Here is a 26322-nt window from a genome sequence, read left to right as displayed (position 1 = left end):
GACTTTGTATCCTGTGCCTTGCTGGGCGCAACTAAATCTTACAAATGAAAGTCTTGTCTGGTGTCCATGCCTGGCTGGTAGGGTCCAGTGGTCTGGTCGCCCCTTTATCGGGAGGTTCAGGTTTCAGCAGATTAGATGAGAGAATTCAATAGCAGTGAAAAGCAAGCTGTGCATTAGCTCCCGTTATTTTTCTACAGCCGTAAAAAGAGAGAGATTCATTTGGATGCCAAATGGTTTCCTTTAGATGTAGCGTATGTAGATTTGCTCTTTGTAAGTACAAACTGATGCAAAGACAGATGCTCGCGCTGTGTATATGCAACTCCTCCTCTCCTGAGTGTCTAGTCTTCAGCAGTGTGTGCGTAGGCAGGCTGCAGTTTCCATATTTCCCCTTATTAAGAATCCTGTTTCCCCACAGAGAGTCACCCCCAAAATATCTCCCGAAATGATGTATGAGGTTTCCGTTTTAATGTCTACAGTTCCTAATTTATCAGGTGAGGGTCAGGAAGCTGTAGACAATAAAACTCTGGTGACTGTCCCAAGGGAGCCATAAAGATTTATGGAACTGAGACATCAAAATGTACCCGTTAGTTGAAGGGGGTGGGTGGGGGGAAGGTGAGTAAACTGCTTGGTGTTTTTGTAATCTGAGCGAGGCTGCTGTTAAGCACAGCCTTTCTCTCCCTTCTCTCTTTCTCTGTGTCTGTCTCCGTCTCTCTCTCTCCTCCGCTGAAGACTTAACACTTGCATTTCCCCCTCCAAGCAGAACAGCTGTCACCCTGTGAGCTGCCTGCTCAGCTGCTGAGTAGATCTGACTTGTTGCAATTCTCACGCCGAGAAAGACTTACCTTTTTCTCATGCCTTTTTTGTAGAATTCACTTTGTATCCAGGAAGATCCTTTGTAATGTGGTCTCCTTTTTCATCATGTGGATTTTCAGATATGATTTTTCACTAGTTTCTAGAAAACAAATTGTTTTTTGTTTTTTTTTTTTTAACTTAAGCGTGTCTCTGTGTGCACCTCTGTTTATCACTTATGTTGCTTTTAACACCAAGATTAAGGATTTCTATTTTGGGGAAAAATGTATTTCTTACCCAGGTATTTCCTTCAACTCTTGAATGGAGGAGAAGAATCATTCTTGCTGCATTTTAAAAAAAAGGAAAAAAAACAAGGTTGCATTCTTCTTTTGCTGTCTTTCCTGTTTCATTCTTTCCTTACGTGTCTAACATGTGCGATCTGAGCGTTTCGCATCTCTTGGTCTGCATCGCAGTCTGTGTCCGGTTTGCTCTTTCTTTATTAGCAAAACTTGCAGTCTGCTGCTACGGTTATTTGTTGATTGACTCATTCCAGGGCATCCAGCTCCAGTGCTTGAAAGCAAGGAAATAAATGAGTGGTGGGGTTTGGCTGGAAACGAGCCAGAGAGGGTTAATTTATTCAGTGCTCCAGTACTCTAACGTATGCCCCTTGTTGCTGCATCAGGATGTGCACATCCCGTAACGCTACAATATTATAACTTTATTCATGATAGCGTGCGTATGCGTGTTCGTTCTCTCTCTCTTTCTGGACGGAAGCACAGTTAACCCTAAAAAGTTCTGCTGTACTGTAAGCACTACAATTTTAATGCTGACTTATTTTATAAATGTATGTTCTAGCACACTGTTTTAAGTGTGCGCACTGTTACTTTAAATCTTTCTACATGCAGCTGCTTTTTATTATCAGGAGTGTTGTCTTTTGTTCCCTTCCAAATCTCAGTCAAACGTGTGTATAGTCACTAACTTTATCATATATTTCTGCATTAAAATGGAAATTGAATTCACTTCCAAGGACATTCAGCTGGACAAGTGTGTAATAGAGTCATTGAACTCGAGGCCAGAAGAGACCATGAGATCAGGGTCTGACCCCTTGTGTGTCACAGGCCATTACGTTGCGTGAGTTGCTAATGCTCCCCAGGTTTGATTTGGGAATCAAGTCCTCAGTGAACTGTGAATCAGTTTATATTTGTTTCTAAAGACATGAATGTATATGTATATATTTTAATACACCTACTTTGGGGCCAAAAAGAAAAAGCTGCTGCCAGTAGTTAGTAGAAATATTTGACTTCATGTGTTTTCAGACTGCAGTAGAATTTCCAGCACAGTAGGCATCACTTGTTCTGTATTTTTACAGTTTCAGGGAAACCTTGGATAAGATTTCATGCTGCCTTCCTTTGCAATTGTCTTTGGATATCTTATCTTTATACTTTAGAAAGTTAGGTTTTAGGAAATATAAATGAATCTAGTTATAGTAATTGTTTCCTTACCATCTGAGCACCTCCCTGTTGTCATCTCTGACAGTACTGTGAGGACAGAGCGCATGAATACCTATAGAAAGCAGAAATCACGACAGGACAATACTGTATCAGGCTAATGAGTATTTGGATTCAGTTTTCCTTAAGCTCAACTATGTCTAATCAACTTCTGTTTCGTTTTATAAATCTTGAAGAATCTTCTGGCGTTAATCTAGCCCTATTGAAGTCTGTGCCAAAGTTTCCATTGGCTTAAGTGCAGCCAGTTTTCACCCTTTCTGACTGTATAGAGGAAGCTTTTTTCCTTCATCAATGATGCTTGAGTAGTTTTTTGTTTTTTTTTTTTCCCCCTTGCTGAAAGGAGGTTGGAATTATTATCACTTTCTAGTGACGGAATTATTGGCCGTATGTCTGACTTGTGAATGGAAAAAAAAACCCTACAGAGTGAAGCTGCAAAAGTATAGTAAAAAATGGATTAGTCCTTTAACTTCAGTGGCCCGCTTGTGGCCGTATACAAAGTGCCGATCTTTGTGTCACATCTCTGAATTTGAAGAACGGAATTGAAACCTCTGGGGGAAAAAAATAGACAAGGCGTCTATCAAAAACATCTGCTAATCATCGACATCAGTTACTGAAGCAAGTCTGTGCTGGATCTGAAGGATTATCTTGAAAGTAGTTTATTCTTCTTACTTGACACTTCTTTTTTTCCTTTCACAGCACAGTGGACACTAACCTTCAGTCACTGTAGTAGGGGGAAGTTTTGGAGCTACAGAAGTGTCATTTTGTCAACCTGAGTCCTGTATTATCTCTTTATAAATTTTCTTTATAGATCTTACACATCTGAGAAGCATCTCTGGTTAGTGCAGTAGAGAGCTGTTGTTATTGAAGGGGAAATCAAGTGTTCCTACTCTTGTGGAATACCCTTGTGGATGCTGGAATGTTTCATGTATAAATTATCAGGAAAACATCTCTTTAGCCACTAGAATGTGGTTACTTCAGAGCTTTGAGAGGCATTTTTCTGCTGTCCTGTTCCATGTGGTGGTAGCTGTTTTGTAAAAAAAATAAATAAATAAAATCAAGTGGTGTGTCTGTGCACGCACCTTGAGGAAGCACCAGCTGAAGATTGTACTGTTGTCTGTGGTCTGCTCTGATGAATGCTGTGCAAAAGCATTTGTATCTAACTGAAAAGGAGATGATTTATTTTTAATATAGATGAAAAGAAAGCTTCCTTAAAAACTTCCAGAGGATGATAGTATGAGTTTAGCTGTATGCAGGCTTGCATAGCAGATATACTTGTTTGCTTCATGGATGCTTTCATTTCAGGTGGCCCAAACTTCTCTGCCTTTTGTGACGTTTTTTGAACAATCCCAGATTTGAATCATTTCTAAGAAACATATATCTGTAACATATCTCTAGAAACTTCTTAGCTGCATGCTTCTGGCTAGGCTTTCTCAGCAGGCCACTGCCCTGCCCCCAGGTCCAGCTCCTTTCCCGTGTTAATCAGTACTAAAAGCTAGGTCTTGCTAGACCTCACTGCTGCTCCACTGTGACCTGAATATTTGTACCATACATAGATATATATATATATTTTTCCCTCCCACCTTGCTGTAATTTCTGTTTTCAAATCACCAATACTATTTTATTTGAATGGAGCCCTGGCTCCATTAGACATGAGCTGTCACTGATGGTAGCGTCGTTCAGTAAGATACATATTCCTCGAATTTGTACACTGCATCTTTGTATGCCCCACTCGTCCTCATCCTCCTAGCTGTGGGAGGCCGCCTACAAGTTCTTGTTCTTCAGCTGGTCTTGCTTCTGCAACCAGGAGGCATTTTAGAGAAGAGTCTGGAGAATGAGGCTGTGCTGCACATGAGAGAGTTGCAGGAGATTCCTGGCATGGGAATAGCTTGGATCCTTTTTGTTAAGAGAGAAAGGCAGGAGGTTTACACCCATCCTTAATATGCACTAAAATATGTCAGTTTGTTGCATTTCTCCCTGCACTTTTTCCATTTGTGTGTTCTTCCCCCTCCTTTTAGAAATGACTTCAAATTGTGTGATTAGACATCTGCATTCCTCCTTTATTAACTCATTCATGGATGAAATTAAACCTCTATGACACTTTTCTTCTTCATCTGTCACTGCAGTAGCAAAGCAATGTGTAGAAATAGTTCAGTATCAAATGATTAGTTCATGTCCAATAGTTTAGAAAGTAATAAATATTTAAAATCTTTTGAAATACAAGTAGGGAGACTTAATGGGGAATTTAAAAGATATACTTGACATTGTTCTTTAATTCTCTGACGTTTCATTTTTCACTGAGTTGTAAAGTCCTTAAATATTTAGACTAAAAAATAAGTGTATGCTAGTGATGCTTCAGACATTTCCATTTTTAGTCTAAATCTTAAGAGCAGTGTGAATGTTTATTTTCAGTGTTCTGTTTATTTACCTATTGATGCTACCTTTTTTATATCTACACAGTTTACTGCTAAACTACTGCTGAAATATAGAGATGGCAGCAGTCATCCAGCCTTTGAGATGTATAATTTAGAATATCAAAGATAAACTGCACAAAGATACTTGGATGTGACTCTAAGTGGGCTGTGATCTAAGGAACTAAGTGGAGTATGCTTCGAGATATGGCAATCCAGCTTTTAATTGTTTTTTCTTGGTGTTTTTGCATGCTTTTTGGAAAAAAAGATTGAGGTGGATTGTGAAACTGGGTTGATGTACCTAGCAGTGTCCCTCAACTTTCAGTATCCCAGTAAGGCTCTTGTGGGCAAAGCCTAATAAGGATTATGAATTTGTGTTCTGCGGAAGTTGCAGTTGTAATTTACCTTCAGAAAAAGCTCCAAGTTAGGTGCCTTACTGATTTCTAACAGAGATGCTGTAAGAAACAGTTTGTGGTGAAAAGGGGATACAACTTCAGGAAACTCTACAGACTGTATAGAACTTTCCATGGTCAGCATCAGTGCGTGGAAAATTGTCCTCCTTTTGGGTCCAACTGATCTGCGTGTCTTTGTTCAGATTAGCCTGTGTTAATAACGGCCAACTTTCTGGGTTTACATTGTGAATTTTTGCATCGGAGGTTTTGGAATTACTTTTCTCTCTCTTTGGAAATAATGAAGAATCTAAAACTTTCTTTGGTTTCACAGAAATCATATTCCAGGACGCTTAGAAAAGAAGTATGCGTTTTTTGGGGKTTTTTTTTAAGTGTATATCTATAACCAGGAGACAAACATTCCCAGGAACTGAGTTCAAAGTTGAGGCTAAGGCTAAGGTCACTGGGTAGTGGTTAGGCAGCTCCTTTGTGTTCTCTCTGGCTCTGGTTTCAGCAAAAACTCAAAATCCTTAGCTACGTAGGCTGTTTCTCTTGGAGGCTTTGGGAGAAACTGTTGGTGAGTAAAGTTAATAAAATGCTAACTATTAAGTTTTGCTGAGAAACTGTCGTTACAGTCTTGGTGCGTCTTAAATCTTGTTGTTGTTGAAACAAGCCCAACTGGGTCTTGGAGGAAGTCCTTCACCTGCAGATCACATATATCACAGCAGTAAAACTTAGCCTGGTGTAGGGTGGAAACAAAGCTGTAGTTGAGCACTCTGTAGAGGAAGTTCTGTAGAAGAAACTTTCAGGATTTTTTAGTTTCTTGATTCATTTAGTTTCCTGGAAACAGACAGAAGAAAGTGAAGCTGGTTGGGTTGCTTTTTTGGATATGGGTCTGGATTCATTGACGTCTGTGTTACGATGGCTTTTGTAGGAGCAGTTGTGCAATTTTTACAGAATCACAGAATCACAGAATCGCTGAGGTTGGAAGGGACCTCTGGAGATCATCTAGTCCAACCCCCCTGCTCAAGCAGGGTCACCTAGAGCATATTGCACAGGATTGCATCCAGGCGGGTTTTGAATATCTCCAGAGAAGGAGACTCCACAACCTCTCTGGGCAACCTGTTCCAGTGCTCTGTTACCCTCACAGTGAAAAAGTTTTTCCTCATGTTCAGATGGAAGTGTCTGTGTTTCAGTTTGTGCCCGCTGCCTCGCGTCCTGTCACTGGGCAGCACTGAAAAGAGTCTGGTCCCATCCTCTTGACACCCTCCCTTCAGATACTTGTACACATTGATAAGATCTCCTCTCAGCCTTCTCTTCTCCAAGCTAAACAGGCCCAGCTCTCTCAGCCTTTCCTCATAGGAGAGATGCTCCAGTCCCCTAATCATCTTAGTAGCCCTTCGCTGGACTTGCTCCAGTAGTGCCACATCCCTCTTGTACTGGGGAGCCCAGAACTGGACGCAGTACTTCAGATGTGGCCTCACCAGGGCTGAGTAGAGGGGGAGAGTCACCTCCCTCAACCTGCTGGCAACACTCTTCCTGATGCACCCCAGGATACCATTGGCCTTCTTGGCCACAAGGGCACATTGCTGCCTCATGGTTAACTTGGTGTCCACCAGCACTCCCAGGTCCTTCTCCGCAGAGCTGCTTTCCAGCAGGTCAACCCCCAACCTGTACTGGTGCATGGGGTTATTCCTCCCCAGGTGCAGGACCCTGCACTTGCCTTTGTTGAACTTCATGAGGTTCCTCTCCGCCCACCTCTCCAGCCTGTCCAGGTCTCTCTGAATGGCAGCACAGCCCTCTGGTGTATCGGCCACTCCTCCCAGTTTTGTATCATCAGCAAACTTGCTGAGGGTGCACTCTGTCCCTTCATCCAGACCATTGATGAAGAAGTTGAACAGGAATGGACCCAGTCCTGACTCCTGGGGGACACCGCTAGCTACAGGCCTCCAACTAGACTCTGTGCCGCTGATCACAACTCTCTGAGCTCTGCCATTCAGCCAGTTCTCAATCCACCTCACTGTCCACTCATCTAACCCACGCTTCCTGAGCTTGTCTACGAGGATGTTATGGGAGACAGTGTCGAAAGCCTTGCTGAAGTCAAGGTAGACAACATCCACTGCTCTCCCCTCATCTACCCAGCCAGTCGTTCCATCATAGAAGGCTATCAGATTGGTTAGGCATGATTTCCCCTTGGTGAAGCCATGCTGACTACTCCTGATCACCTTCTTTTCCTCCACATGCTTGGAGATGGCTGAAGGAAATAATAAGGCAGTTCTTTTGCTGTTGTAGTAAAATGTAATTGCAAAAGCAAACTGCTGAGCAAAACTGGTGTTAGGAAAAAAGGAAGGAACCGGTGCCTTAAAGATAATTTGGTTTAAAAATAAACATTGCCCATCTTTCTAAAATATACAGCTCAATATAGTGACATGCCTTAGGCATTAATGTAGGAATTTGTTGGATGAAGTTACTGGCCTCTGTTACAGGAAGGACAGACCAGAGGGCTATGACTTCTGGATGAACAATATGTTAAATGTAGTTCAGGTTTAGATTTTTTATTTTTTTGGGGGAGGGGGTAGGGTGGAAATTGTGTCTGAGATGAAGCTTCTGCCCACTCAGTCTCCAGATGTTATTCTGGTATATCATGTGACGTTGATTTCTATATTTAACTTATAGTAATAATAGATGTCTGTATTAGGACTGACTAAGAGTAGACTATTGCTCAGTGTGACTTCTGATAAACCATTTATCTCTTTTATTACTGTGTTGTTGGTTTTTTTTCTCTCCCCCCCCCCCCCACACACACACTCTGCTTGTTACCTGTCTTCCTCTCCCACCAGAGGTTTCCACTCTGTCAGGCCATAACCACATTGACCTAGCCATTGGCACAGCAGAGGTGGTGGAAGTTTCCAGCAGGGAGCCAGAGCGATGGGGTTGGTTTGGGAACCTGTATGAGGTCTGGTACCAATGAAGTGGAAACTTCCTCCATCAGCAGCAGAACTGCCCCCCTGTTGTGCTGCATGTCAAGCCAGCAGTTTGCATGGCTATGCCCTTCATTAAGGGTGAAAACCTCAGGCTGGAGGAAGGAGAGTGTGATAATGTTTTAAACATATTCCCAAAATGGATTGCCAGTGGTTAATAATGCCATGTGAACGCAACTACGGCTGCAGCTACTAATGAGATTTTTTTTTATTATTTTTCATCTGATCGCTCAGCAAAATTGTCTTGTATTTTATGAACGTCACCAAGTACGATTTGGGGTTTGTATTGGCTATTTAGCAACAAGGTGTAGAATTTCATAAAGCGTCTCAGCCATAGAGTGAGCAGGCAAATGTTATGGCTTAAGCACTGATGCTGGCGGTGCTGTCACATGCTGAAGTCCTATTCCTCTGATGAGCTTTTTCACAGAGCCCCGAGCTCTTGGGCTTCTCTCTACCTCCTTGTGATTCTGCCCTCTAGTTCCTTATTAAAGTGAAGATTCCAGTGTTGAGAGGACTGAGTTACTGGGGAAGGAACTGGAATTCGCTAGGTGGGTTTAATTCCTAAATTTCCTAGGCATCTTGAGCCTTTCCAGGCCTACTATGTAGAGGTCAGCAAACCCAAGAGTAGATGCGCACTGAAAGAGCATGTAGTGAGACCTGTCTGTTAAGAAGAGTTCCAAATAGAAGGAATAATGCTTTCCCAGCCATATCTTTGTTTAACCGAAGACTAAATATTTTCACCATAGTAATTGCTGATATTTTTGTCATCTTTTAAAAAGGTGCATCTGACCTCTCAGATGCCTGGAGAATATCATTCTCACTTGCCTTTTTCACTCCTGCCTTTCTCCTCCTCTTTCCCAAAAGTTAATTTACAGAAGACCACCTGTCAAAATGTTTGACTGCTTTGAGGATAGTTTTCAGATAAAAGCATTCAAAATAGTTGTCATAAATAATAGTAAACCTGGCTAAGAATTAAATAATAGTAAACCTGGCTAAGAATTCTTTAATCAAATAGTGTAGATTAATCCCAATTTTATAATAAAAAACATTCCAGAACTTCTGACTCTGCAGACACCAAGATCTGTCCAAGTTAATGATTTTATAAAATCCAGATTTCTGAATAGGAATTTAATGATTAATGCTTGAAAGTGCATAATCACATCTTTGCCAGAAGATGTTTTCCTCTTCTTTGGCTCACAATCTGCTTGTTCAACATTTGCTGAAGTAAAGCAAACACAAAGGTGTTAAGAGTCCGTGCAAGAGCTGAAGTCTTTTGTGCAGCTGAATGCTTGGGCTCATTTATTACAGGGCTTGTGATTTCCAGTCTCTGCATCAGCTCATTTTTTTAAAAAACATTGTCAGTATTCAAGCTGTTATTTGAGCAAGAGATTGACAGGTAATTTTAAATGTGTCTTTTAGTTTATAGTCTTCACTTCTGCTGATTGCTTGCAGGACAGAATCCAGGTTTGTTTCCCAGCTCATCCCTTTCTTTTGGCATTCCTAGTCAGGACTGCATTTTAGAGGCAGCAGAGCTACCAGCAGTTTTGTGTTTATTCTTGTTGTCGTGGTGGTGGTGGTGGTGGTGGGGTGGTTAGGCAGGATTCTTTCCCTTAGGCTGATGTTTTGGGCAACTTCATAAAAGAGGCAGACTGTTGGCAGGGGAGGCGAGGCAGGAGTTCTGAGTACTGCTGCTGTTACTGCTGAAGGACTGAGTAGCCTATGAAACCCAGATGCCTTCAGCATTGCTTGAAGCAGGATTGGAAACCATGTGGAGATGCTACCTGCCTGCAGCTAACAGGGGCAGAAGAGAGGAGTGTAGAAGGGAGTTTAGGATGAGTAAAACAGGACTGTGGGAAAAGTTTGGGAACAGGAAGAGACAGTAGCTAGAATAGAAACTGACTGGTTATCTGTGAAGTGTAGAAGTGAAATACGAGTATGGTTATATGAGCATCTTTTGTGTCCTCAGTCCCGTGCACAGCAGAAGACACTGTCCTTGTCTCTCCTGACTTCATTTGGAGGTTGAGACAAACATCTCTTAGAAAGGCCCTACAGAATTGATCCTGCCTGGAGGCAGGAGAATAAACTAGAAAATAGCTTGAGGTCCTTTTTAGCTCTTGTTCTGATTCAAGTATGAATTTAAATAAAAACAATGCTGGAACATATACCCTATAGTGTTTTTTCTGCCTCTCAGGTTGGTTGAGTGCTTTGATAGCCATTTAATGATCCTACGTGGTGCCATATTTCCAGTGTACCACATGTACTGCTGCCACCATMCAGCCCCATCTTTCTGTATAGGAAATGTGAGATGGGAAGTGCCAGTGTCACAAACTAATTTAGAACTGAAAGCTAAAACCAAGGTGTTTCTGGCTCTTCATTTGTACATCTCAGTCTGAAAGCAGCTTATAGTCAAAGTGAATAGTTTGCAGAACTGTTTTTAGGATTGCAAACATGACAGCTAAGAAGCTAGCCTAGGCTGCAAGACATAGTAAAATGGACCAGATAACCTGGTGATGGGCACTTTGGAAGCAGCCATAATCACTGCAATTTGTAGTTTCCCTTATACCTGCTGGGATGGGGAGGTTTATTCATTTGTGCACTTCCCTGTATTCCTTATACATCCATCTGTTCCAGTCCTTCTCTTATATAGTGAGAAACAGTGTACTGTGTGGAAAGACAATTTACCTTTTCCAGTACGAACAGAAAGTGAAGTCTCCAAATTTTGAAGAACAATAACAAAGACCATTCTCTTTTGCCTTTTTCTAGGACTCCTGAGCAGTGTCCGAGTGTGGTTTCTTTGCTGTCAGAGAGCTACAACCCCCATGTGCGTTATGGGGCTGCCATGGCTTTGGGTATCTGCTGTGCGGGCACTGGAAACAAGGTGAGGACCAGAAGCTGTCAGATGCCAAGACTCTTTCTGCTCTTTCCTTCTGCCGAGAGATTTGTGCAGAAACATCACACAGAGATCAGATTTCTCGCACACGTACACTTCTAGCCAGCTGGAGTGCAGCAGTGCTTCTTCAAATTCTTTAACTGTCCTGGCCATAGAGATTCTTTTTCTACTTGTAAACAGAGTAGATAAAGTAGAAGAATGTTTTTGTACGTTATTGCCACGTTCTTGGAATTTGTCTCCAAGATTTTTCTTAGAGTTTTCCTACTGTCAGTGAGTTGCCACTGAACTTTAAATGTGAGTTCAGTATTCCAAAATCATTAGTCCTTTGCCTTTGGTGTTGAGGTTTTACAGATTACTTTTGGTTTCTGGCAGTGACAGGAAGTTAACAAGTACGTCACATAATTCCCAGCTCCCTCCTCCTTTTCTGTGATAAGTATTCCTGGAAGATCCACATGGTAAAGCCAAGTGCAGTGAAATTTACTGTATTTGTAGGTATATGACTCAGTCAATAAGCCTTACCTTCCCTTTAAAAGTATCTGTACATGAAGGATACTTCTCATAGATAGTAGCAGGGGGCTTTTAGAGTAGAAGGATTCCCATTTCTGCTGTGGAAAGTAAGGACTCTGTGGAGCAAGGGACAAGTAAGCTTTGGGGTAAACTACTCACTTTATCAAATGCATATATAACCTGTACTGGTGCTGAATCACAGTTTTGAAACACAAATAGGTGCACAGACTGTCCATGCAAAAGTAGTATTTCATGCTTCAAGTCTTTGATACATCTCATGCTTATCAGTCTCATCCCTTTCTCAGGTAGTATTCAACATTTGGTCTTTCATTCTTTCACGTGAGCACTTGCTAGCATGTCACCCGTGTTGTGAAATGCAAAGAATGCTGACATGCGCTGCCTGCCATCTTCAGTATCTAAAGCATGCAGACTTGAAAGCAAGCTGAAAGTCCTATTTTTATCCAGGTTGCTTTATTCTCAAGTGGAAGGTGGCATCAAAAAACTAGTTATTTTTAACCTGCTTCATCTGACAAGTCGATTTAAGTGGAAATGCTCTTAGGTGCACAAAGATGTCTGCTTTATTTCTGGATGCTTTGCACAACAAAGATCTGAAACGTGGTTATATATATCAGAAATAATCAGAAACATCTGATTATTATATATCATTATATTATATGTTACATGTCTCCTGGGCTAGCAGGTTTTAAGGCTAAGTTGAAATATATTCAATTTTGGAGATTAGAAATTAAATTCAGCTTTTTGTCACAGTGGATGTTCCATAAATGCTAGTAAATGTATGCTAAGGGATGAATGTGATACCCATGATACCTTCAGGCAGAGAAGCACAGCCTTCAAGATAGCTCATTTGCTAAAAGCAGTCTAAGAGAAGACATGGTATTTTCTAGAAGTGGTTCTTAGAAATAGTGTTTTATATAAAATCAACTTTTTTTTTTTTTTTTTTTTTTTTAATTCTCCCACTGACAGAAGTACACTGAGAGCTCTGTGCTAGGAGACTCGAACCGTTCAATTGCATTTGCTGCTGTCCTCAGTTTAAGCATGGACAGGAGAGAGCTCCGTACACAGGACTGATAAGTGAATCTATCTGACTTCTATAATCAGAAGATCACGTAATAGATTTAAAAAGCTCTTTGAGCTTGTTAGGATGGATGTCTAATTGTTACTGTCCCGTTCAAAAGTGTATCTAACAGCTTGCTTCATGTGCCATTTCTGAGTGCTCTTAGACAGCCTCTGCTGTTGCCACAGGCCAAACCTACCTGTACAGTCCATGGCTGTACAAATTGCTTTCTAGGATTTATTCCACTTAGATCTGAAGAGTGTGGCTGGTGAAGGCTGGCTGAACAGACTAACAGCTTGCTGCTGTTGAAACGGGTAGTGTTGGTCCCTCCTGCTATCTTTGGCTTTGTCTCATGTCCAGTTCCTCATTGAGCTGACTCAGACACAAACTCACAGAAAACTAACCTGGGGTAGGGGGAAAAAAAGTGACCTGGTTTCTGCTGAGTTATCAAGCTGGAAAGGCTCCCTGAGTGGTGGGAGGAGGGCTGCAGCTAGCACAGGACAGGGTAGGGGCTGTACAGCTGAAAGGAAGTTAAAGAAGGAGAGAGAGATTTCATTTGCCAGCAGTGAGTTTAGATGAGTTCAGTTGTCTTGTGTAATGTGCACTGGGGATCTTGCATGGTTAGAAATGAATTTATGTCTGTAGTAATTCTTTTTAAGTCATGGCTTGCAAAGTGGTGGAACTGTAAATGGAGATTAAAAATGTGCCTAAAGCACTGATTCAGTTTGAGATGCCTGCAGATTGCAAATGCTGGTCTTGGGTACTCTTAAGCAGCATATATTACAATAGAATCTCTTAAGGCTTTTCATAATCGCTGTTCAATGCCTAGATTGAAGGAAATGCTTTTTGTTAGATCTGTTGCAGATCATGTTAGTGTTGCGCTTAGCTGAGAAGCTACTGAATATGAAAAAGCAATAGAGTGTTTTGAAATGCTTTCAAAACACAGGTTTACCTTATGGGTGTGTAGAGACAGCTCTACTTGATGCGAGTTTGAGATGAGCGCTTTCATGTGATATTCGGCATTTTATGTTCTAACAGTAAAGAGTAGGGCCAAAAAATCTGGGACCTGGGTTGTATTACCATCTCTTATAACCTCTGACTTGCTGTTTGATATCCCTGGTTCATTTGTTCTTTGAACAAAAAATGAAGGTAATGTTGATGTATTTCATTGTGAAGAATAGCAAAAAAAGTGTAAGAATAATTTATATGTAGTATTTAATACATGCTGTTGTCAGTACTTCTAATGTGCTGAATACATCTGTTTACAGCCTTGTTTCTGCTGGTAGATCTTGGTCCATCCATTAGTTGTTGTTTTGTTGGTCTTTTTTTTTTTCTTTTTTTTTTTCCTTCCCAGTTTTGGATGAAGATCCACAGAAATACAGATTTATACTTCATTTAGCAAGAATGAGCAAAATATATTAAAAAATATATATCTAATAGCCCTAATCTAATAACCTTGCCTTAGAATACTGAATTGTAGGGTACTGAAAACAATAGTGTTAACTTTCTGAATGCTTATTTCTTGGGGTTTTTTTAGGAAGCAATTAATTTGCTTGAGCCGATGACAAACGATCCTGTGAACTATGTACGTCAAGGAGCTCTGATTGCATCTGCCCTTATCATGATCCAGCAGACTGAGATTACCTGCCCAAAGGTAATGGGTTACATACTGACTAGTCGGGTGGAAAAATGGTCACAGACACCAAGTTGTGTGTGCTTAGTGCTGCACGTAAGCATTGACATTAAACTCCTGTGTGGGTCAGAGCATGCACTTTTGAATGGGAGATGATGCACGCTGATTGGAAGTTGCCTGCTAGACAGCAGCGTTTTAACTCTAGATGTTACATGAATAAATACACTGTTTCTTAAAAGGTCTAAAACTACCTTGTAATAATAGGGAAGTGCTTCCACCAGCTAACCACTGTCGAGTTCTGTATGTTTGTGATTTACATGAACACTGTTCTTAAATTTTACTTTTATTTTATTATTATTATTAACAATATTGAACTCGGTGTTGGATGTGGTTGCTGTCCAGGGAAGTGCTGTTATGACTGTGCTGCTGCTTTATCTTGTCTTGTAGTTTTCAGGTGAAACAATTTTTTCCATCAGAAGAGGCTCAGTCACTGTGTAGCAAAATACTTTTTTTTTCTAAATGGATTTTTTTCTTTCTGCTCAGAAGGCAAAAAGGATTGCATGTGCTGTGTTTAGCTTTTAAAAATAGATTGCCCTGTGAATATATGACAGCTGATAATATGCAAACATTTGTACAGACTAAAAGTCTGCATTAATAGAAGTTCTGAGGTTCCACATTTCATCTGCTCTGGTGAGTGCTGAGACAGAGCTGTAGCTGGTACTTTGCTGCTCATCTGTGATCTATGGGTTGCTTTTATTGATGTCATTTCCAAAACTGAACTACGATAGTAAACAGCTGCCCTTTTTACTGCTTTTGGAGGGGGAGAAAGAGAAAAACCCTCTTTTTTTCCAGTGGAAAGTTTTACTTTGGAAAGGAGGCAAGGGAATTCTACAAGTACAGGTGTCTTGGTATTTCCAAGCCACAGAACACGGGGATTTGCTGGCAGGCAATTTGTTCCTTTGAATTATTTAAAAAAAAAAAAAAGTTATTTTTCCCTGGGCAGAATCTGGAAATGTTATTTATATTATCAGAATTGTGATTCAACTGAATAAACCAGTGGAGGAAACCAGAGTTCTGTCGGATCCTCTCGCCCTCCAAGACGTGAAGTCTCTGCAATGCGAAGCTGAGGATTCTTTTCTGTGGAGAGAGGCTGCTTTTCATTTTTATTGTTTCTTCCTTGATCTCTAATCCTTCTCGGAAGGGTGGTTGCAATACCAGCTCTGAACTTAAGAGATCAGGTTTAATCATTCCTCTCTGTACATCTGTGTACATCTGTAACATTGGGCAAATTGTTTAGCTCTCCTGAGACTCAGTTTCCCACCTGCAAGAAAAAGAGGAGGATGCTTCTATCAAAGGGCATTATGTGAATAAATTCATTACAGTTTGCAAAGTACCCTAATCCTCTTGGGATGGGAATTGCAGAGGCTGCTCTGAAGCAGTCAGACGAACTCTGAGACGGTTTGTCCTGGATTACCTGCTAAGTCTGTCTGTTGAGTTTTCAGTTCTTTGAGATGTTAGGTGGAAGAGTCTGAGAGGCCTAAATAAAAGCAGAGATAAGAAAGCAGCTAGAAAAAATATGGCTCATTTTAGGTAATAAGTCAGATCTCTTTCCCCCCAAAATCCTGGTAACTCTGACTTCAGAGGTATGTGCGCAGTAATATGCAGGGTTGTTAAATGTTTTTGTTTGGTTTTTTTAATAGTGGGTGGGCAAATAGAGGATGAGATATGTAATTGGGGTTAAGTGGCTTGTTTAAGAAATAGGGAGAAGAACTGAAAGAGCTTTATGCTAAAGTCCTGTTTATGAGTCAAAATTTGTGCTGTGTTATATAATACAGATATAGAAGGCAATTCCTTACCCAAACATGGAAGTGCGGCAGATTAAAAAAAAAACAAAAAAACTACAGATTATAAACTCATGAGGAATCCCTGAAATAATCTGCTGTTTTAGGAACTAAACCCATAATATATCAATTTTACTTGTTCTGAATGAAGCAATCTCCCCCAAATTTAGCTATAATCATCGTAATGTCTTGCTCAAAGGTAAAAGGAGTTCTTCCGTATATTTTGAGCAATATGCAGGCAATTAAATTACTTATTATCCATGGGAAACTTTTTTTTGGAGCTGTCTGCCAGCCTGAAGAAAAAATATTTTCATCTGATGTGAAAGGGTGAAGTTGAGATCACCAGCCATTTTTGGATTGCAGTGACATATTTTAGTCCAATTAGAGTCCTAAATTGCACACTGTGTACCAAAGCGTCTAACCTGATGTGCATGAGCTTTTGCTTTGCTACATGGGCAGCTGGTAAGAGGACCGTGTTGGATTTTGTGTCCCACAAGTCATACTGGTGGTCTTGATAGAGTTGTGAAGAAGCTAAATTTTACATTTAAGTAATTTAAGCAATTACATTTAAGTTTCAGATTGTTGTCTCACTTACCGCTAAATACTTTGAGATGCTTTGCGTGTGAGACACAGTGATTTTGATAAAGTTTGTGACGTATGCTCTGACCAGCTTCCTGCCGTTACTTTTTATTTTGGTTGGTTGTCTGTCTTTTTCCCATAGATGATTTGTTTGTGAGCTGTGTGCTTTCGGTTATGAGGATTTAAATCCTCTGGTGATAATTTGTTACGAAGATGATAGCAAATAATCTTCCTTAAATAGATAGAGCAAATGCCCTGTTTTATCATACTTCCCAGAGATTTTACTTAAATTCTGTTTTAAGCATTTTATCTTCCCTTCCCTCCCTTGGCATTGGAATTTGAGGCATGGGGAAGGGATGGTGATCTGTTTCCCAAACTTTTCTAGTAACTTTGTCCTAACTCTTCCATTTGTATGAGCATAACAAACAAGTTACCATGTCTGCTCATATAACTGCTGTGACTTTCCAATAGATTTATTTTTTTTTCCAGCTCAGAATCTGGTGTGGAACCATTAATGGTTCTGCAAATAGCGACAGTCCTTCCTTTGTACTAGCTGGGGTTGTGGTTGCAAAATGCATTTACTGCTTCTGCATAGATGTTGCATAGGTATATGTCTAAAAAGATTAAACAGGAAAGGAGACTTAGAAGGTGTTTTTTTGTTTGTTTGTTTTTTAAGAGTATTTACAAGTATTGGAAAAAGATGACTTCAAACTTTTTAGGAGTAAAGAATTACAGATTTTTGAGAGCTGAGTGTTGAAATGCAGAAATTTCAGCAATAGGTAGAGATGTAAAAATCAAAGTATTTTGGTATTAAAGAACTTGCTTTTGTTGTGAGAGAATGTAGTTGTATACTTTTGTATCACCTTTACTCTCCTCTTACCTCTGTACTTGTCTTCCTAGGTTGTTGTGCTCACCTATAGGAGTGTTTAAATAAAGACTTGTCATGGTCTGGAGGTCCCTGGACCTTACAGGCTGCTTAAGGGCCAAAAGGGATTGCAAATCTTGTATAAAACTGACTTGGTCTCTTAAGAGTTGGAACATGATTCCCCAGGTGCAGTCAACATGATTTTCCTGACCTCTGTTGATACACTTGAGAACAATATCAGTGCAGGATATAGAACAGTAACAAGTTTATTTTGTGAAATGGAATCCTAAATTACAGATGTGATGAGATCATTGTAACAGGAATCCATGACAACTTCATTATGACCTACAGGGCAATTAAGAAAGCAATTTGGGAGACATACTACATGTCTAACATCGTGAATCTGATTTACTACTGCTGTTTTTGCGCTAGGGTAGTCATCTTGCAAAATGAGAAGATAATAACCAAGTTCCTGGTTTTTCCTCTCTCCTCCTGTGATCATCTTGGCCTATTATCTTTCTCTTTAAGATGATGTTAGGGAATAAGCACCTGATTTTTTTTATTTTTATTTTTTTTCCCATTTAGATCCAGGATTTCTATAGGTGATGGTTTGCATATTGATATTTTATTAAACTCTATCTTTCTTGAAAGGCTTTACACCGTCAGTGTTGAAAATCTGTGTTACAGAAAATAGATCCCCTTGTAGGGGGATCATAAGGGGCATTGCTTGTTGGTTTCTGCATCTGTCACCCTCAGATCTTGAACTCTTTAAAAACCCCAAACAGTTTCTGAGTGCTGAAAAGGACCGTTCAGACAACCATGCTGGTCTTAACAGCTTCTCATAGGAAGATCTTCCGTGTTTGTATGTCCCACTGTGCAAATGTTTCTGTAGATGCTTTTTAAACATTTTGTGAGCTGCCGCTGTCCTGCGTTTTGATTCCTAGAGTGGCTTGACATGAACACATTACCTGTTTGAGCCTTTTGAGAGGCAGCTCTGCTGATGCCTTTTGGGCCTCTGGCTCCTCACAGTGGTGGCCCTCCACCAGACGTGCCCGAGTTCCCTGCCTGGAGGTTTCAGGCACCTCTGTACAGGGTGCTGCAAAGGTGTGCTGGTTCCACGTCTGCACTTGAAGCTTGTCATTACGAGTTCCCAGCAGGTCTGAAGAACAGCAAGAGATGGATTACCTGAAATGATAGGTCTTGCTAGGTCTGATTCTCAAGAGACAAGAATGATTTTTGCAATCTTCTAGTAGCACCTTAGCTTTCCTTCATTTAAGCCTGTTACTGCAGTGCTTCTGCACGGTGTATGCTTTTGTGTACTTGGAAAGAGCGGTCATATAGAGAATAACTTCAGTTTTCGAAGAAGAGGGATAGATAACGGACACAACCGATTTTTAAAACCTGACTTTTAAAGAACAAATTCCAAGATAATCTTGCTCTTAAGAATTTGCATTTGCAAAAAGCATCATGTGCATCATTTGACCCTGTTTTCCTTAGTTAATTGTTTGTTTATTAAGTCTTGTTTTTAGACAATCTCACGGGCTCTGTGTGCCTGATGATGACTGGTGGAGGGAGAGGTGGTAAACAACCTATTAAATTATTTTTAAAAAAAAACAAAAAAAAMCCCAGCCTCTCAGGTTTGTGAAAGGAAATTGTGCTGTATCATTCTCACATCATAAAGCCTGCATTGTTTCCTCAGTGTTTCCAAGGCTGCCTATTTGGCTTTGCTTGAAATTGGTGGCACGTAGTTTTGGCCAGCATTAATTATTAGAATGGTGTGTGTGTATTGTTACTAAAGATGAAATGAGTCATTTTAGTGTTTTCCTGGAAGTTGCCAAGTGAATTTCTTGATGGCACTTCCAAATGATACAAAATTTTGCAAACGCTTGGAGATTTCAAGGGAGAAACCGAGCTTGTGGGTTTTGTAGCACATTAAACCTATTTAGTAATTTGTGATGTGCTCATCACTGTGATTTGAATGAAAAATAGTAGCAGATTAAAGGATTCTACTAGACAAACTGGCAGATTTTGCTTCAATGGCTTAAGATATTACTGTCTTTTGACATCTTGCTCCATTCTGTAGGAGGTGACTGCCCCAACAGCAAAGTTAGAACTGAATATTTGTGCCACTGTCTTTTTCATTGCAACATTTGGCATCTTGCTTTGAATATCTTGTTGCTTACTCCAGGGCAGTTGCTTTCTGCAAAGGGATGGAGCGATGGCTGTGTGAGGGCAGTACTTCCCTGAACCGGCACAGCTAGATCTGCCAAAGTGGACTGTCTCCCAAGGAGCACTTGAGACCTGACCCAACTGAAAATGTCTGTTCCTGTGAAGCATTCCCTTTAGTGGAGCAGCTTGAATAAGCGTCAAGGCTTAGCGTGTGCGTCTGAGTGTTGGGTCAGTTCTTCAGTCTGGATTTGCCTGGTTCCCAAGGCCAGGATTGGTAGTCTCCGACTCTGGAGGGGAACAATTTTGCTTCCGCTGATTTTAAAGTAAAACTTTGATAAGGGCATAATTTCTCAGTCAGTTTTCCAGGGTTGGCAGTGGTCCATGGCTCAAGATCCACAGGAATCTCTGCCTTACAGAATTTACCTGAAATCGGAATACTCTTGCTATGGCACCAGATATTTTCTACTTAAAAAGTATTTAAAAAGTAGAGGGCAGAAGGACTATTTGTTATTTTAGTCTTTCAACATTTGTTTGTAAAAGCCTGCTCTCTGATTTCCCACCTTAGCTTGTCCCCCCTGCCCAGAGAGGTGGCAATTGATCCCATTTCTTTTAGCAGTCAAGTTTCCGTGATTTGGTTCCCTGCATTTCTTTGTGTCCTGGTGGCACGGCTGATAGGTTCCTGGTGGGCTTGGTGCCAGCAGCATTTTGTTCATCTGCTCTGGCAGTATTAATGTATATATGTGTGAGCAGGAGCTGTGGAAGCCATATTAGGGAAGCGATGCTCCCAGAGGCTGCTGGCCGCGCTCAGCTGGAAGCGAGTAACTTCCTCCGCTCGAGAGCTGCCTCGCGGTTCCCAAACGAGATGTTTCTGCCCCGTGCTCTGAGGTGCTTCTTGGTCAGACTTCAGACGCCAGTGTGAACATTAGCAGTTCTACTGAATGTCTCCTTGTTTCGCCCAGGATTTCTTTCTTTGAAGATGTGATTACTGTGTAAATTCCAGATTACAGTCCACCTAATGAGTGATTTTTCAGAGCTTTGTAACATCTGTCTGTTTTTATAAATATTCCAAATCCCAAAAGCTGAGCCTGGAGTCACAGGAACAAAGTAACACGCTCTGACCAGAGGCACTCGAATATTACCGTTCAGCTCAACCAGAGAAATAATGTTACATGTTGCTTCTGTCTCTGTGTGTCTGTCCCAAATAATACTGGAAGAGACTGAAAGTGATTTATTTTATTTTATTTTATTTTATTTTTTTCCCCAGAAGGCTTTTGTTCATCCAGTCCATATGTGGTTGCCCTTGATAACACATGAGGCCCCACTTCAGGTTACTGAAGTCAGTGGGGCTTCTAAAGGAGCCAGCTGGTGGGACGCACTCTGCCTCAAAACCTGGGAATAGTAATAGCAAGGGGAAATAATACTTTAAATGCAAGCTAAGGTATTTTTCCAGGGTGCAGGAGGTTGGGCATAAGAAACAGTTAATATTAAGCACATAAACCATACCGTAAGCTTTTATAAATAAAAATTGGGAAAGCATGAAAAAGTATAAATAGAGTGAAGCAGAGGCAGAGTTTGGTCGGTATAGACAGAAGGAACTGTATATTGTGTGTACAGTATCTCCCTGCCACACACCTGTATGTGTGACTGCTCTGAAAATGCACCTTGCTCCTTTATCTTAGCATTAATAAATGCAAGGAAATGCAAGTCACTTCCCTTTGGGGGTGGGGAGGAATAATTGTAGAACTTTTTAATGCAGCAGGGAACTGATGAATAGAGAGCTAATATTAACACACAACTTGTTGAACTTGCTTAGACTGAGTAATGGAAATAGCTGCTGTTTTTCCACTGTTGCTTTTAATTAATACCTCCTGTTCTGCAGCAGAATTGGTGTTTTGTTCAGCTTCACAGCCATTGTTTAACGATGGCTGGCTGATCTATCACTTCTGCGTTACGAGACTGTCCATTTGCGTGAAACGAAGAAAGCACTTTTATTACACAGAATCAGAGAATCACAGAATGGTTGAGGTTGGAAGGGACCTCTGGAGATCATCTAGTCCAACCCCCCTGCTCAAGCAGGGTCACCTAGAGCACATTGCACAGGATTGCATCCAGGTGGGTTTTGAATATCTCCAGAGAAGGAGACTCCACAACCTCTCTGGGCAACCTGTTCCAGTGCTCTGTCACCCTCACAGTGAAGAAGTTTCTCCTCATGTTCAGATGGAAGTGTTTGTGTTTCAGTTTGTGCCCGCTGCCTCGCGTCCTGTCACTGGGCACCACTGAAAAGAGTCTGGCTCCATCCTCTTGACACCCTCCCTTCAGATACTTGTACACATTGATAAGATCTCCTCTCAGCCTTCTCTTCTCCAAGCTAAACAGGCCCAGCTCTCTCAGCCTTTCCTCGTAAGAGAGATGCTCCAGTCCCCTAATCATCTTAGTAGCCCTTCGCTGGACTTGCTCCAGTAGTGCCACATCCCTCTTGTACTGGGGAGCCCAGAACTGGACGCAGTACTTCAGATGTGGCCTCACCAGGGCTGAGTAGAGGGGGAGAATCACCTCCCTCGACCTGCTGGCAACACTCTTCCTGATGCACCCCAGGATACCATTGGCCTTCTTGGCCACAAGGGCACGTTGCTGCCTCATGGTTAACTTGGTGTCCACCAGCGCTCCCAGGTTCTTCTCCGCAGAGCTGCTTGCCAGCAGGTCAGCCCCCAACCTGTACTGGTGCATGGGGTTATTCCTCCCCAGGTGCAGGACCCTGCACTTGCCTTTGTTGAACTTCATGAGGTTCCTCTCCGCCCACCTCTCCAGCCTGTCCAGGTCTCTCTGAATGGCAGCACAGCCCTCTGGGGTATCGGCCACTCCTCCCAGTTTTGTATCATCAGCAAACTTGCTGAGGGTGCACTCTGTCCCTTCATCCAGACCATTGATGAAGAAGTTGAACAGGAATGGACCCAGTCCTGACTCCTGGGGGACACTGCTAGCTACAGGCCTCCAACTAGACTCTGTGCCACTGATCACAACTCTCTGAGCTCTGCCATTCAGCCAGTTCTCAATCCACCTCACTGTCCACTCATCTAACCCACACTTCCTGAGCTTGTCTACGAGGATGTTATGGGAGACGGTGTCGAAAGCCTTGCTGAAGTCAAGGTAGACAACATCCACTGCTCTCCCCTCATCTACCCAGCCAGTCGTTCCATCATAGAAGGCTATCAGATTGGTTAATTACAATTGCATTTAGCAGGTTGTGGTTTCCTCATATGAATGTTCATGTTCTTCACTCTGTCACAGACCAGCTTAAAACTCATCAGGTTAGCTGTCGTCAGTGCTAAAGGGGTTGAGCTGACGAATAGCACAGCTGGGTTAGTTACTGAAAGGGCAAAGGAAGAAAAGGTATCAAGTGGAGCGTGCCTCTTCCTTTAAGGCACCTGTGTTTTAAACAGTGTGATGAGTTAATGCATATTGAGAACTACTTTGCAAAGAACAGGGGCCTGAAGCGTGCGCCAAGCGTGTCAGGTGGCAAAACGGTGTTGTGTACAGCACTCGTGGGCTTGCGGAGGCAACACCTCTGTCTTCTTCCCACTCCAGCTGTTTGACATAACATCTCAGTGATAGGGTTTCAGCTTCTTCCTGCCTCTGGTCAAGAATCAGCAAGTGAAATGAGATGAAATGTGTTGCTGTTGTTGCCTCAATTACCATGTTACCTCATGGCTCTGATGTGTTTTTACTGAGGAATGCAATCTCACGTTTTGCTGAGAAACCTCTCGAGTTTGACTTAAGCCTTTGAGTTTGACTTATCCCCTGATTCAGCTCTTCATTCTGTTTCAATCTTTTTTTTTTTCCCCCCCCTTTTGACCTTGTTGAATCCTGGTTTAATAAAACATAATTCCCAACACAGTTCTCATGACATTGACTTCAGTTGTATGAATTGCCCTTTCACTGGCAGGAAAATTCTTTCTCTATCTATTTTTAGATTTCTCATTGCTCCCTGAGACAAACCATATAAATTCAGGAAAACACCTGAATTCTGCCCCGGTACTGGATGCTGTCTGGCCTTGTCTTAAAAGCATGTCAACAGCAGCAGTTATTCTTCTTGGAGCCGTTGTGTTTATGCAACTGTTTTATGCTCTCAATTTAGAAGGCTTTACGACTCTAGTAGCTGTGCGATTCTGGGACTGTATGCTGTCCATCCCAGAAAGGCCAAGACAGCTCCTGGGAGCAAGAGTGTCCAAGTATTTCCATACATTAGGTACTTTATTGTATATGGGAGCTGACTGGATTCATGTGGGTCTGGTGCTTGTGATGTTCTGTGTGTACCTAGTGTCGGCCGTTTGCTGTTCCCTAATCAGCCAGGGGACTCGCTGAGTTTTGTTCACTATGTGTTTAAGCCTCGTGCATTGGTACAGCCAGTTGCTGGTAACATCAGGGCTCTGTGAGAGTACGTTCCCAGTAGCGGTTTTGAAGCTTGGCTTCTTTGCCTACAGCAGATACTAAGCGTTTCACAGCTGAGACATAAGACCATTCTTCAGGCACTCATCAGTGAGCAGAGATCTCTGGTGTTTCTGGAAAGGAGCATGTGCTTTGCCTGTGAAAAGTGACTAGGAGTTTATGTGGTATTAGGGTTTTATATTTGGAAACTGTAACTGAATTTGAAATACTAGGAACTTCTCTGTGTATGTGGTGGCCGTGTCCGGCCCTACTGTCCTGAGCTAGAGGTTTGTCCTTCTATCTGCAGATGTAGGAAGAGGACCTGGGTACCAGCAACAAAATGGACTAGCAGTGGTGAGAAGCTAGATATCTTGGAAGAAGCCTTTTTGAAGAGGCCTCCGTAGTTTTTGAGCATGCCAAGTTGAAGCTTGGTATGAAAACAAAAAATGGAAACAAAATGTCACATGGATAACTATGTCAAAGTTAATTAGGGTGGAAGCATAAAAGGTTCTTCCAGATGTGGTGGATCTATCTGAAGCAGCTTCCCAGGTTTTGATTGGGATGCAGAGTGGGATTTCCTGGTCTGCTTTTTCAGCCATAAAGATTATTTGAATTGTGTTGTTGCTCACCTGTATATATTGAAAGGCATATGCTATTAATTTATGATAGAGCCTTAGATATTCCTGGATGTGATACTGTTCTCTCTCTTCAACACTTAGTTAACCAGTGAAAGATGAAGCTGTTTTAAGCAATGACGATAATATAAACAAAGGTTTAGTAATTTCCCTTGCTAATGTGCGCTTAAGGCATTGGTAAATGTATCATGACATAAACTGTTACATTATTAAATATTTTCACTAATGACTTTGACTTAAAAGGTAGGAGTGCAGTAGCAAAATCTGCTAATGACGCATCATGGGGGCATTATCAATACAGCAGAAATATTGTACAGGAAAAACTGAATAGGTTTGAGGTTTTCAGCAGTAGGAATTAGAGGAAATTTAATAAAGTGCAGGGTCACGCACCTAAGAACGTATAGTAGTTTTTGCTGCAAACTCATCAGTTGGTGTATTATTCCAGTGATGCTTCAGAGATGCGCAAGCTATTCCTATGAGAACTGCAGAAGGTGGTTTAGTTGCAAGCCCATCCTGATGGCTTTAAAATCATTTTTTGGGTGTCCTCCAGTGGGGTAAACCTCTGTAATTAATTATTAGTAGGATGACTTGTATCACCAATAATTAAAACCATTGAAAAAGCAAGTGTCATCCTAAGATACAGAAATTCAGAATGTCTGTGTTAAAGACAAAACATTTGACTTGTGCCAGTCAGTTGTATAACCTCTCTCTTTCTTCTCTCTTCCAGGTCAGCCAGTTCAGGCAGCTGTATTCCAAAGTGATCAATGATAAGCATGATGATGTTATGGCAAAGTTTGGAGCAATCCTGGCACAAGGCATTTTGGACGCAGGTAACTCCCCAAATACTTAAAGCAGTCAAAATTTCTTACCCTTGTTTGACTACAGAATGCTTCTAATAGCTATAATACCAAATTTCATTTGGGAGGTGAGGTGCTGGCTTTTATACCTGTTATGTAGTAGCATCAAGAAATCTCTAATTTCAGATCATTTTATCTAATTAAAGAAGTAAACCCTGCTTTGCCATTTCAGCTCGTATCAGTGTGCTTCAATTAGAATAAACTCAGGCCAGTCATTGGGGCAGAATTCTTGTCCAGGAGTCTGGACAAATACAGTCTTTTTGCTCTGGGTCTGTTTTGTCACCCTGAATGCTGATTTGTAGCATTATATCTTGTTATTATTTGCTTCTTCGTTGTTGCACGTAAGCAACTTCTCCAGAAACTTGGAAACCTTGCAGTATCCAGTCCTCTTGTAAACTTACTTCGCATTTTCTGTTAAAACCTGACGTGACCAGTTAAAACTTTTTTTTTATTATTATTTTTTATTAAATGCATTAAATAAGTTTTTAGTGACTAGGTTTTGCCCCTTTCTTGATTATTAGAAGTGTTATGCAAAGAGGGAAGTACAATTAACTGCATGGGTGTTACTTCAGAAGAGCCAGTGCTAGTCTCCCAAAGGGTCCTGCCTTCTAGTCTGTGGAACATCACTACATGAGTACTAATGACTAAAGGCTGAGCCACAGATAGGTTTCTGTAAGGGCATTAGCATTTCATAGGGGCTGAACTGCAGGACCTTAGGGAACCTTAAGGAAAGTTTCTGTAAGCAAAGAGGGCAGACCATGTTCTGTTTTG

The 26322-nt window shown here is 41.4% G+C and overlaps 1 protein-coding gene across 1 annotated transcript in view; it reads left to right on the top strand.

Annotated features, from left to right (window-relative positions):
• The window catches only part of PSMD1 (proteasome 26S subunit, non-ATPase 1), an 82992-nt gene that overhangs the window by 41344 nt on the left and 15326 nt on the right, over positions 1-26322 (top strand). Inside the window, exons 17-18 of the mRNA XM_026071006.1 lie at positions 10839-10953; positions 25422-25524. Of these exons, the coding sequence (XP_025926791.1) occupies positions 10839-10953; positions 25422-25524 (218 nt within the window). The remainder of the gene's footprint in view (positions 1-10838; positions 10954-25421; positions 25525-26322) is intronic.

The sequence above is a fragment of the Apteryx rowi genome, unplaced genomic scaffold, assembly GCF_003343035.1.
Source record: "Apteryx rowi isolate R43461 unplaced genomic scaffold, aptRow1 scaffold_32, whole genome shotgun sequence".
In the NCBI taxonomy this organism is placed as follows: domain Eukaryota; kingdom Metazoa; phylum Chordata; class Aves; order Apterygiformes; family Apterygidae; genus Apteryx; species Apteryx rowi.
Note: the sequence above shows the minus strand (reverse complement) of the source record. Positions and strands in the feature narration are given on the sequence as shown.